This window comes from Hyaloscypha bicolor (assembly GCF_002865645.1).
Source record: "Hyaloscypha bicolor E unplaced genomic scaffold K444scaffold_44, whole genome shotgun sequence".
Lineage (NCBI taxonomy): Eukaryota > Fungi > Ascomycota > Leotiomycetes > Helotiales > Hyaloscyphaceae > Hyaloscypha > Hyaloscypha bicolor.
In genome coordinates, this window is record NW_020194546.1 from 30,542 (window position 1) to 42,286 (window position 11,745).

Below are 11,745 nucleotides of genomic sequence, written 5' to 3' on the forward strand. Positions count from 1 at the left end.
GATCAGGCGTTATATAGACATTGGGGCCCCTTGGTTTGCATTGCCAAGCAACATTGGGTGCAGTCATTCCTAAAGAAAGCAAGCACGTGGAATGTCAAATTGCTATTTGCAAGCAAAGCAATGGTATTGTGTAGGCAGAGGCTTTTGGCTTGTCTTGCCAGCTATTACTTCTGTATCTATTTGGTGTACTTGCCAGTTATCTGAGCCGATACAGGTATTGAATTTACAAATATTGGTACTTGTAGGGTTGCGACATGATCGTGCATAGAATGCGGCATGGCTATTTGCTTGAGTTTCAAAGAAGTGACCAGATGAGCTATCCTAGAGCACTTTCGTCCACCTGGAAACAGCTGGGCAATATCCATTAAGACGAGAGTTTGATATTTGATGATGGGATGCCACACATCACTTGAAATTCAAGCAGTCAGAAAGACAGAAGTTTTCATGTATTGGCAATACTAGTTGGAGAGGTGGGCAAAGCAAGCGAAATGCAAGCACGTAACAGACAGATACAAACACAAACACAAAGGGAAACTGTATCCATTGTGCCAAAGAAATGTCCAAGCGAGCAATGCTCCTGGCGGGTAATAGGGGCGATCGGTCTTGCCTTCTCGGTGTTCACTACTGTCTCCATCGCTAGCAGCAACTTCTCGACACGAGTCCCGTTTCCTTGCTATAATTCCAAGACATTCAGTTCATTTAGCTATGAGTAGCCGCATCCTGATGCTGTCTTGGAAACCATTTTCTGAGGTCAAGTCCTTCATTATATCCAATAAGACTCTGACCAGGCTTTCTCAACCAAGCGGATGCCTTTTCTTCCTCCACCCAGCCATCAACCCAGAAGTGTGCAACAAGTGTTTTGCTCGACACCATCCAACAGGTTAATGTGTTCCTCATTTTCAACAATGTCCTCCCTTGGCTCTTCAACCAAACAGATGCTTGATCTTCCACCACCAAGTCTTCAACCGCGGAATATTGATCGGATACTGGTATTGCCCACAATCGCCCTCCTCGCACTTCAAGCCACATTTTCCATACGTTCTACAATAGCAATCATCCGCAGCCGGACAATTTACCGCCTCTTTCCCAAACAGGATGTGCCACATATATTCCAGGACTCTTCCACTGTAATAATCATGCATCTCGGTTTCCATCAACCATTTGCGTATATTTATATAGACATCTTTCTTATGTCTACGGATGGCGGAGGCAGTAACCGCAAACTGGGAGCAGCATGTTGCGGCTACGGCCTTGGGGATCGGGAGCGTTGAGAATAGGTGGCGAAGGGTCGAGGTATAGAGGTGATCGAAATCCGCGGTAGGGTTCGCGTGGAGGGGGTTCAGGTAGGGAGCCATTGTGAGGTTCACTGCTAAGGGGCAGCCTTGGAACCAGTGGCAGCGTAGGTTGACGTAGCCTTCTTCATCAACGTGCTTGAGTCGTAAGTTTTGGAGATTGTTCTTTGCGTCTGTGCATTCAATTAGCCAAGGAACAGATACTGAGTGGTATTTGGGGCAGACCGTATCGTGGATCGTCATTGTGCCATTGGTATCTACCTGCGTGCATGAATATCACCCTTGGGGCCAAGTGGTCGTACTGGTCGATTATGTGCCTGCAAAAGGTCAACGTCATCGCATCGGCAGACTTCACATCAATTCAGAATATACGTCAGATAAATCATGGCCTCATGCCCCTTATTCTTCGGCACAGGGTGCTTGGCATTTGGATTGTCGGCCTCATACTTCCACACATCCCAATATCCATTATCAATCCATCTCACGTCGTCCTTCTCGAGTGCAGCAACCACGACCTGGGCCACGGTCTTGCCATCACTAACCAAGCCGGGGCTCGTCCATGAGAGGTTATATGGATGTGAGGCTGGTCTCAGGAATGCGATCGTGAGGATTAGGCATACAGCTCTGAAGAGGTAAAGCCGCCAAGAGCGCGCCATTACCTAAGGGGGTCAGCGCCAAGTCGCGTCCACGAAGTCGCTGGCGAAGAACCATTCGGTATTGAGAATATTGTGCATTTCAGGTTTAGCATGACAGATGGTGTGATTTAAGATGTGAATACTGGGCCGCAATCAAGCTCTCGCGTCGCAATCAAAATTCCCAGTCCCGCCTTGTTTTGCAGAGATAAGAAACTCTGGACCCCAGTCCAGGGGCTTCTCACTTAGGGAATGATCAGCAGGGAGGGGAGTTTTCTCTCAACTAGATGCATGTTTACTTTCGTTATTAAACCTTTTTCTGCATTGGTCTGTTTGACTTTAAAAGCATTAAAAGGTTAGAACCTACACAAGGAAGCTGTTTGTTCTCGCAAGTTGCGGCTGGACTCGGGTTTTCATAGCCTTTAGTCAAGGCTCGGGCATGACGAGTCCCATTCCGTGCTCGCATGAATCTTCAATTGCAATTGCAAATTATCGATTTATTTGAATCGTACATTCATCGGCTAATCTCAATTTCTTTAATTTAAGAGACCGACATCGCAGTGATGTTTCAGACAGCCACGCTGCGGCTAAAGTGCCTTGCCCTGCCTCGTTTGTCCTGCCACTTCATGTCAATCTCTCCCCACGATCGCTCAAGGCAGCGAACTTTGGAGAAATTAAAGCAACGGATTTAATCTTGCTGCTGCTTCTACAGCCTTATAATCGTTGCCTTGAGCGCTCCCCTGTTCCTCAGTTGATGTTTCACACGAAGTAGTGAACTTCAGCCCCACTCCCGCGAGGCAGTTTCTGTGGTGATGATGTCCACACTCTGATATTCAATTCTATTTATTGGATAGGTTAATCTGTAACTTGATAAGTCTAAAAGTGGCTGATGTCGTACAAGTGACTAATAAGCTGTGGGTTCAATCAAGGCATAATATATGATTGGCAGTCAGCTCAAGGTTTCTTTGCTGTGTCGGCCCCTATGTATTCCGCCTTTACAATTCTTGTCAACATCTCGCAGTATTCTTGTTCCCAGTTCATCCAAGCTTTCTAATACTACCATGCCATATACCGTCATAGCCACAGTTGCAACAATGTCTACTGTTGGTACACGAAATGGCCAGGCAGCCTCACGGCGACGCAGGCAAGAATCCTCAGTAATGGACGCCGATGAAGATGGATTCTTCTATGTTTTTTTTAAAATGTTAGGGAAGCTATCGATATTTACAGGAGTTGGGCCGGGAAATAAAGTACATTCAAGTGAGCCAGGAGCTCAGGATATCGTGGAAGTGAGCTTCTGGCCGGGGCTTGAGACTGGATGAACTTTGTTGTCAAGATCCAACAAGCTTTGGTTTCAGATGAAGTATATTGCCAAGTGTCAACGGTTTCATTCCTCTACGCTCTCCAGTTCCAAACCCCGAGGTCAACAAACTCTGCATTCAATATTATGTTGGATGCTGCAAGAGTTTTGCTCTCGCTCGTCATGCCGCCAGACTTGTTGTCATGGGCTCGCATTGACTTCTTCTTGGCTTCCTTCAACTTGGTTGAAGACTTGCCAGATGCCACGACATTCTTAACGACAGTACCGCCAAAGTTCGTAGCAGCCTCCTTCTTGGCCTTGGGGGCGGCAACTTTCGGAAACTTGCAGATGAGTGTACCGACAAGTCCGCATTCTAGTTACCGGGTTGAAGTAGCTGGACTGCAATGTATCGGACGTCTTGGAAAACAAGGACGATTTTAAAGGTGCCGAGGTTGCGGATCATCGACCATCAAATGGACCAGAGGGATCACTATCGCATTTCATGTTCCTCCACCTCCCTTAACGCCGCAAATGTCACGCCCCTTCACCAGCAAGCACAATACTCTCCTCCCTTACAACACCCTCTCCAACCATTCTTTCGCGAACCGCCTTGTCCTGCACCATCCGCCTCGCAAGCCAAGAATCAAAGCTCTGACCCCACTCCTGCACTCCTTCTACATCCCCTTCCCACTCCGAACCTTGAAAGCCCCACCACGTAACTTTCGCGTTCCTCAATCCCTCCTTCTCCAGCAACCTCTTCGTAAACTCCCATTCTTTCCACTTCCTCCCCGTCTCAACCTCGCTCTCCTTTTCTTCTGTTCCTTCCGGCAGTATTGAGGCTGGAAAAGAAGCAGTCGACCCAGAACTCGACCAAATCGTCAAATCCACCGTCCTCAGACCCAGAAGTTCGGTAGTAATGTATTTGCAAACCCTTTCCCAGGCAGAGTCAACGTACTCCGAAGCAGCATTATCGCGAATCTCCCTCGCAACCTTAACGCGCCCCACACAATTCCTCGCCTCCTGGCTCCTATCCCCAAAGAAGGGCGCCACAGCTTCGATAGAGGTCCCGAAATCCCATTCCGTATCCAAAGCGCCATACAAGACCGGTTCCGCTTCATCTGTGATCTGTCGACAGACTCGTAACAGCTCCGGATGAATGCTTGCTTCCGGAAAGTCCGTTCTAAAGTTGCGATTGAGAACCTTGTAAGTGGTGAGATTTTGCGTTTTTGTTTTGGCGGGCGCAGAAGTCCCAAAGGGGTAGAATGAGGAGGCGGAGTGGAGGGGGGCGGTAGAGGTATTGTAGAGGTAGCCGTTATGCGGGATTTGCGTCACGATTGTGTGGGACCGCGGCGGGAGGAGGAGGGCGTAGATTTTTAGGCGGAGTTCGAGAGGCAGGTCGAGGAATCTGAAGATCCCTTGCTCTTGGTTTTGTTGTTGTTCGGAATAGGGGGCGTCGTCACGTGGTGTAGGGCTGAGCAGATCTGCGGTGGGTTCCTGAGTGGGCGCCATATTTTTGTCGAACTCGATTTTGCGTTCCGCTACTGATTCCTTATCTTCGTCTTGATTTCGAGTTTGGGGATTTCGGGGATCGGTATTATTATTTGAGGAAGTGATGGCAGGGTATAAGACAACGACCTCGATGCTTTTGCAATTACTCATACAAGTGGCCATCTTCTTGTGCCGTAACAAAATATTAATGTTCAGCTGCGGCGATAACATCCCGGGAGCAGCTGCTGGTGGCGTGCCAGGCGGTGGAGAGGTGGATGCGCTGTCATGCTGAAGTGGGCCGTTGGCTGCGGGGTTTTGGTGCCAAGGAGGCGGGTTTGGATCCATTGTCCTACAGGAACGATGGTGGTGACGGGTTGCTGGGTGCCGAAGTAGGATGTGATTTGTTGAGGGTGTTCCTAGAGGATATTGTGGTGTTGTGAGTGAAGTCTGGATTGAGTTGATTCGTCGGCTTCATTCGTGGACCGTCAACCATTGGTCCCATTTATGTAAAGAGGCGCCTGGAGAAAACAAAACATAGCGAGAGACACTTGAGGATCGAAGCCTTCTTAAAAAGCCATTCAGTACAACGGGAGCATCAGCCACGTCTGACATGTTCTACCACATGACATTGAAGCAGATTCAAATTAAATCTCGTAATTGCATGAGCACCATCCCAGAAAGATTCCAGACTCCTGCTGCGAGCATCCGTCTCGGCAAAAGGTGAGGTTAACAAAATCTACCTAGATGACTGTATGCAACCGAAACTCTCCAAATCAAATTCTCCCACCAACCAATCTAGGCTCTCGCGTAACGGGAATGATCACCCCTGAACCACATTCAACTCCCTGTAATCATCTCTGACCGCAAGAACTCCGCAAATCCAGCCTCGATGGACGCCGAAAACGCAGCGAAGAAGGACATGGCGCTGGAATGGGAGGGCGGGCAGTGGTGAATTTCTGCAGAAACATCCAGCTTCCGAAGCCCTTTGATAGACAATAGCTCCCAAACCCATTCCAGGGCCTCGTATCTGACCATGGAGAGAGTTTTGAAGTCTGCCACGGTGTATTCGGGGATAGCAACCCATCCCATAGATGGCCGTCCGCCTTCAACTACCAATCCCAAGCTCTCCACGCGCATATGATCTTTGAGAAACTCGCATACGGCATTCCATTCGTATCGGTCGTAGTCTCGGCAGTAGACTGAGCCCTGTTTCACAAGAGATATCTCTCTGATCAGTGCCCGATTTTGTTTCGTCATATCGGAGAAGAAGGGCACAATAGCCTCGATATCTCTACCGAAACTAAAGGTTCGATTGCCGTAGAGGATGTGTGAGGCCTCCTGGTAGATCTTTTGGCTCACTGCCATGATTGAGGTGTGCATATCTATCTTGGTGGCTAAAGTGTAGGTTGTTGTCTTGCTTGCGCGAGCGAGATCTCTTGCCACGACTCGATATATTGTTCGTTTGTGAGGACCTCTTGCTCTGTATTTCAAGGAGTCTTCATTTCGTATCTCAAAGGTCTTGTGGCCGTGGTCATTGAGGAGGAGGGTGTAGATGATGAGTCGAATCTCGCTGGGGATTCGCATAAAGGGGGATTGTTCTGCCATATTGTAGACTGGTGTTTTTTTTTACGGAGGAGTTTGGTATCATGCTCTTGCAAAATTGAAGAAAACTTGCTTGCGCTCGCAGTTGCTATATGAAAGGGGGAAGGGACAGAGGGTGTGCTGGCAGTAATATCAGGTGTTAATGAGAAATTATTGGGAAGCCAACAAGGTGCAATCCTCGGAGGCTGACTGTGCTTAGGAGACATAATGGCCAATTGGAGGAAGGACCGTAGGAAGGCTTGATCACTCAGCGCAGGGGAGAAGCATGCTGAGTCGCGCTGCCATCCACGATTCAGCTGCTCTCACCCAGAAGGAGCATCCCTGATTCCCTGGTCAGATGCAGCGCCGATAGGAAGAAGGAGGGTGTTGGCGGCGGCGAGCTTTGATGACGATTAGCTGGCGGAGCCCGATAAGGAGCCTGACGGGACGCCGACTGAAACATTTCCACAACGAGGACGTGGATTGTTGAGAAATCAGATGCCGGGCTTGCGGCCATGGGCCAATGATCAAATACATTGGTGATAGGAATCGTGAGTGTGTCATCGGGGACGAATTTCATGAAAAGATACCGGAATCGCGGTGGGTGCATCCAAGACCCATTCTTCATGAAATACAGTACGTTCTCCATCACGGGAACCAGCGGAAGAGCACAATTTGGAAGATCTAGATTCTTATGCAAGGCACAAGAGATCATCTCGGCGCTTTCAGACTGCCGCATGGCCTGCCGCCTGACAGCGGAGAACAAATATGTTTCCCAGCCTCTCCTTTTCACAAAGTCGCTCGGGCTCGCTTAGTCAGGAGGCGGCCGCTGACGGGGAGTGGAGTGGCTCTCGGCTCAGACTTTTCCCTCGATATAACACATCCCACATGCCACAACACCTTTCCTCGCACCTCTGGAAGCAGAGAACATCTTCAAACATGACTCTGTTCGTGAAGAGCGTTATCTCTATCATTATCACAAGTTATGCCCCTTGAAACACGTTCCTGAGCTATTTTGGGGATCGCGCTTGTCTCCCAGCCATCGCATTTACGCGTAAAGTACCAGCCCTCCCTTAGAATCCCAACCTCTCCAATGGCAATGCCATCGGGAGGCTGCATATATCAAGATGCATTTTTTGGCCCTGGTACAGTTTTTCTCTCTTCATACTTTGCTTTATTTCTCAACTGCAAGTATTGAATCTCAAGTCTTCGCTTCCCTCCGAGAAGACCATGCATCTCAACAGATCCACCCCAGCACGCTTTGCTCTATTTTCACTATTATCTTTCGGATCATCGTTACCATTCCACTTTCTGGAGCCATTGGACAGACGAGCAACCTACTCGGTTGTACCAGTCGATGGAGGATCAGCGGCATCAACAGGAGGAAGTGGGCAAGGCGATGCCACAATCTACAAGACTATAATCATCACTGCAACTCCAGCACCTGCCACAAAAACTATCATCGAGACGGACACCGCAGAAAATACCGACTACATAATCTCCACCCAAACTGTCCAACTGTCAGGAACAGTTCGGACAATTCTGGTGACAGTCACCCCTCCCGCAGCCACGATCACCAAGACCGGATATTCGATCATCGATGTAAGCGCATCCCACGTCACAAGCACAACCACTGCATCTCCAAGCTCGAGTTCGACCATTCCAACGACATCGGCTTCTCTCGAAACGTCTTCTTCCTCTATCGAAACATTCCCGTCCTCCTTCTCAACATCCTCACATTCATTCGACGATGGCCAATGGCATACATATTATCCAGCTTGGAATGCCTCCAGCACGTCGATCACATCACAAGCTGCTACGCCAACATCAGTTGAAACTACACCTACACCAACTCCCGATGTAATTTTACCACCCGTTGAGCCAGGGAGAGGATATGGGGGTCTGGGGAGTCGCCAGGCAAGCCCGAGGGTTGTGCCAGAGTACGGAAGCTTTGGGTTTATCGGCACATGGGGGAGAAAATTGAGAAGGGGGCTTGCCAATCTACCTTGAAAAGGCACAAAGCAATCCTCCTACCGGTCAAGAACAGGAAATCTTGAAATAATTTGGGCTCATTCGAGCAGTATTAATAATGGTTTAGATTTTGGGCTGGGTTGTACTTCCAGGAGTTTAGGAAGCGCACCAAGAGCTGGCGCGCAGCATTTTAATGGCGTCTAAATTGGGATGAAAGTAATGCTACATTGTATGAGAATAGACGGGATAATTCTAATAACAAAAGAGCTCAAAATCAAAATTGTTTGTTGATCATCCCATGTGATTATGTTTAGTGAAGTTGTAGCCTTCCCAGTCTACGCGGCTGCGGCTGCCAATGATGATGCTGGCCGTAGCGAGAGACCCTTCCATCAACACCTCCCATTCTCAATTCTTGCTCTACGTCCCCCGACCTCAATGATAGCTGCTTGAGTTTCACAGGCCATTGTGCAAGACCTCTACACTGAGCAATCGCCATGGCCAGTCCTCCAGCAGTGGAAGATCAAGCCCGTCTGCTTGAAGATGCCTTGACGGTGGTAAGGCAGCAGACTCATCTGATGCGCAAATGCTTGGAAACACCAGGGAAGCTTATGGATGCGTTGAAATGCAGGTACGGAACAATCCTGGACGGCGTTGGGCTTGTACTATGATATGCGACCACTGCGCAGCTTCTTGATCTTGATCTCGTGCTGACCGATCTCTCGTGATGCAGTTCTACCTTGGTATCCGAGCTTCGAACAAGCAGTCTTGGACCGAAACAGTACTATGAACTATACATGGCAGTCTTTGATGCCCTGCGACACTTATCATCCTACCTCAAAGACTCACATCCGGTCAACCACCTTGCCGATCTATACGAACTAGTCCAGTATGCGGGAAACATCATACCTCGATTATATCTCATGATTACGGTTGGGACGGTATACATGTCTATTGAGGATGCGCCGGTCAAAGAGATCATGAAGGATATGATGGAGATGAGCAGAGGCGTCCAGCATCCCATACGAGGCCTCTTCCTTCGATACTACCTCTCCGGACAAGCTAGAGAGAATCTGCCGATGGGCAATGGAGATGGGCCTGAAGGGAATCTGCAAGACTCGATCAGCTTCACCCTTACCAATTTTGTGGAAATGAATAAACTCTGGGTCCGGTTACAGCATCAGGGCCATTCGAGAGAAAGGGAGCTGCGAACACAGGAGCGCAAAGAGCTTCAACTACTCGTAGGAAACAACCTTGTCCGCTTGAGCCAACTTGTGGACCTGGAGACATACAAAAATGTCATATTGCAGCCATTACTTGAGCAAGTTGTACAATGTCGGGATGTACTGGCTCAGGAATATCTCCTGGAAGTCATCACGCAAGTTTTCCCGGACGAATACCACCTCCATACTCTGGACCAATTCTTGGCAGCTGTTTCCCGCCTAAACCCACACGTCAATGTCAAGGTGATTGTTATTGCGTTGATGGATAGACTAGCTTCTTACGCAGCTCGCGAGTCAGAAGCACATCCTCAGGAAAATCGTGAGAAGCTGGAACAGGATGCTATCACAAAGCTGTTGGAGAAAGTCAAATTAAACCAAGAGAAGAAATCCGAAGAGCCTGCGCCTGCAGAACCCAATGGCGATCACCCTGCTCCGGAAGTCAACGGATCTGGGGAGGCAGCCGCACCACCCGAGCCTACGAAGGAAGAACCTAAATCGGAATCCGAACCTGTCAATGGCAACGATGAAGACAAGAAGAGCAGAGGTATCCCAGAGAACATCAAACTCTATGAGATCTTCTTCGAGCAAGTTATGAACTTGGTCAATGCGCAGCATTTGCCGATACAAGATACCACGGCTCTGTTGGTATCACTGGCGAATTTGGCATTGAACATCTATCCAGACCGCCTGGATTATGTTGATCAAGTTCTCGATTATGCAAACCAGAAAGTCAAGCAGCACGCCAACAGCGCGGATCTCCATTCCCAAGAATCGCAGACGAACCTTCTGAATCTTCTCTTGGCGCCTATGAAATCATACGTCTCACTCTTCACGGCTCTGGCACTTCCAACATATATCCCATTACTTCATTCCCAGACGTATCCTACGCGGAGGGCGGTGGCTGGCGAGATTGCTCGTACTCTTCAGCGAAATCAAACCAAGATCACAACGCTATCAGCGTTAGAAGGTGTCCTCGAAATCTTGAAAGTCATCATCAAAGAGGGAACACAACAACCTGCTGGCTATCCTGGCGTCCAACAACGAAAAGCTATCGAGACTGATGAGACGATCGAAGAGCAGGGCTGGTTGGCCCGGATAGTCCATCTCATCCACAGCGATGACAACGACACGCAATACAAATTGCTGCAAATGACGAGAAAAGCCTACGCAGAAGGCAATGAGCGCGTCAAGTTCACCACCCCTGCGTTGATCACCTCGGCCATGAAACTGGCCAGAAAATATAAGGCGAGAGAGCACTACGATGATAATTGGGAGTCGCAATCTTCAGCTCTCTACAAGTTTATGCATTCATCACTTTCAACACTCTACACTCGTGTACCAAGCTCCGCCGAACTCTGTCTACGTCTCTTTGTCGCCTGTGGTCAAATAGCTGACCAGACTGGCGCTGAAGAAGTCAGTTATGAGTTCTTTGCGCAAGCTTTTACCATCTACGAAGAAGCAATAAGTGATTCGAGGGCTCAATTCCAAGCTGTGTGCGTTATTGCTGGAGCACTCCATGAGACGAGAAATTTCGGCAAGGAGAACTATGATACCTTGATCACGAAATGTGCTCTTCATGGCAGCAAGCTCCTCAAGAAACCAGACCAATGCCGTGCTGTCTATCTGGCAAGTCATCTATGGTGGGCTGTGCCAATTGCAGCAAAGGGTGAGATGGAGGACGAGAAGAATGTGAGTTTCGAAGTTTGAGGGTATATTAATTTATGCTAACAATCGTAGCTCTACCGTGATGGAAAGAGGGTCCTTGAATGTCTTCAGCGGGCTTTACGAGTTGCAGATGCTTGCATGGACACAGCCGTATCAGTTGAGCTGTTTGTTGAGATCCTAAACCGCTACGTCTACTACTTTGATCAGCAAAATGAGGCTGTAAGTGCTCCCAAAAAGTTCATATTCTATGGTGCTAACGAATTCTAGGTCACTACCAAATACTTGAACGGACTGATCGAACTAATCCATTCAAACTTGCAAACCAACCAAGAATCAGCCACCATCGATATGCCCAGACGGCACTTCCAGCGAACGATAGAGTATATTGCATCTAGGGAGTATGAAGGTGTTGTCACCTCAGCAGCGAAGTAAGGAGCACCCTACTGAGAGTGGGGAACATGAGGGCCGGTTTCTTGTAAGATGTTTTGTAGGCTTGGGGTTCTCGCGGAGCACTTGGGTTGTATTGAAGCCCCAAGCGTTCACGGGCGAAAGATCAAGCAAGCGGTAATGAGATCAATCGCAGTCTGAAGACTGCT

At 48.7% G+C, this 11,745-nt stretch overlaps 5 protein-coding genes across 5 annotated transcripts; 2 read left to right on the forward strand and 3 right to left on the reverse strand.

Moving 5' to 3' along the window:
* Positions 1 to 545: 545 nt before the first annotated feature.
* Positions 546 to 2,073, reverse strand: K444DRAFT_609284 (uncharacterized protein). Its single transcript, XM_024879546.1, has 3 exons — positions 1,665 to 2,073; positions 1,518 to 1,609; positions 546 to 1,465 (listed from the first exon to the last, which is right to left on the reverse strand). Exons 1-3 carry the CDS (start codon positions 1,946 to 1,948, stop codon positions 924 to 926), a joined length of 918 nt encoding a protein of 305 aa, XP_024740868.1. The 5' UTR covers positions 1,949 to 2,073; the 3' UTR covers positions 546 to 923.
* A 1,685-nt stretch (positions 2,074 to 3,758) lies between these two features.
* K444DRAFT_521887 (uncharacterized protein) lies at positions 3,759 to 4,943 on the reverse strand (the record flags this gene model as incomplete). Its single annotated transcript, XM_024874161.1, has 2 exons — positions 3,759 to 3,873; positions 3,916 to 4,943. The coding sequence occupies 2 exons, from the start codon at positions 4,941 to 4,943 to the stop codon at positions 3,759 to 3,761; spliced, it is 1,143 nt and encodes a 380-aa protein (XP_024740869.1).
* Positions 4,944 to 5,549: 606 nt separating this feature from the next.
* K444DRAFT_626209 (uncharacterized protein) lies at positions 5,550 to 6,317 on the reverse strand (the record flags this gene model as incomplete). The annotated part of the gene is made up of 1 exon (XM_024882615.1): positions 5,550 to 6,317. The coding sequence occupies one exon, from the start codon at positions 6,315 to 6,317 to the stop codon at positions 5,550 to 5,552; it is 768 nt and encodes a 255-aa protein (XP_024740870.1).
* An 866-nt stretch (positions 6,318 to 7,183) lies between these two features.
* Positions 7,184 to 8,534, forward strand: K444DRAFT_609287 (uncharacterized protein). The gene has a single exon (XM_024879547.1). It carries the CDS (start codon positions 7,524 to 7,526, stop codon positions 8,301 to 8,303), a length of 780 nt encoding a protein of 259 aa, XP_024740871.1. The 5' UTR covers positions 7,184 to 7,523; the 3' UTR covers positions 8,304 to 8,534.
* A 224-nt stretch (positions 8,535 to 8,758) lies between these two features.
* On the forward strand, positions 8,759 to 11,581 carry K444DRAFT_641086 (vacuolar protein sorting-associated protein 35; the record flags this gene model as incomplete). Its single annotated transcript, XM_024884571.1, has 4 exons — positions 8,759 to 8,892; positions 8,995 to 11,173; positions 11,222 to 11,368; positions 11,417 to 11,581. 4 exons carry the CDS (start codon positions 8,759 to 8,761, stop codon positions 11,579 to 11,581), a joined length of 2,625 nt encoding a protein of 874 aa, XP_024740872.1.
* Positions 11,582 to 11,745: the final 164 nt, after the last annotated feature.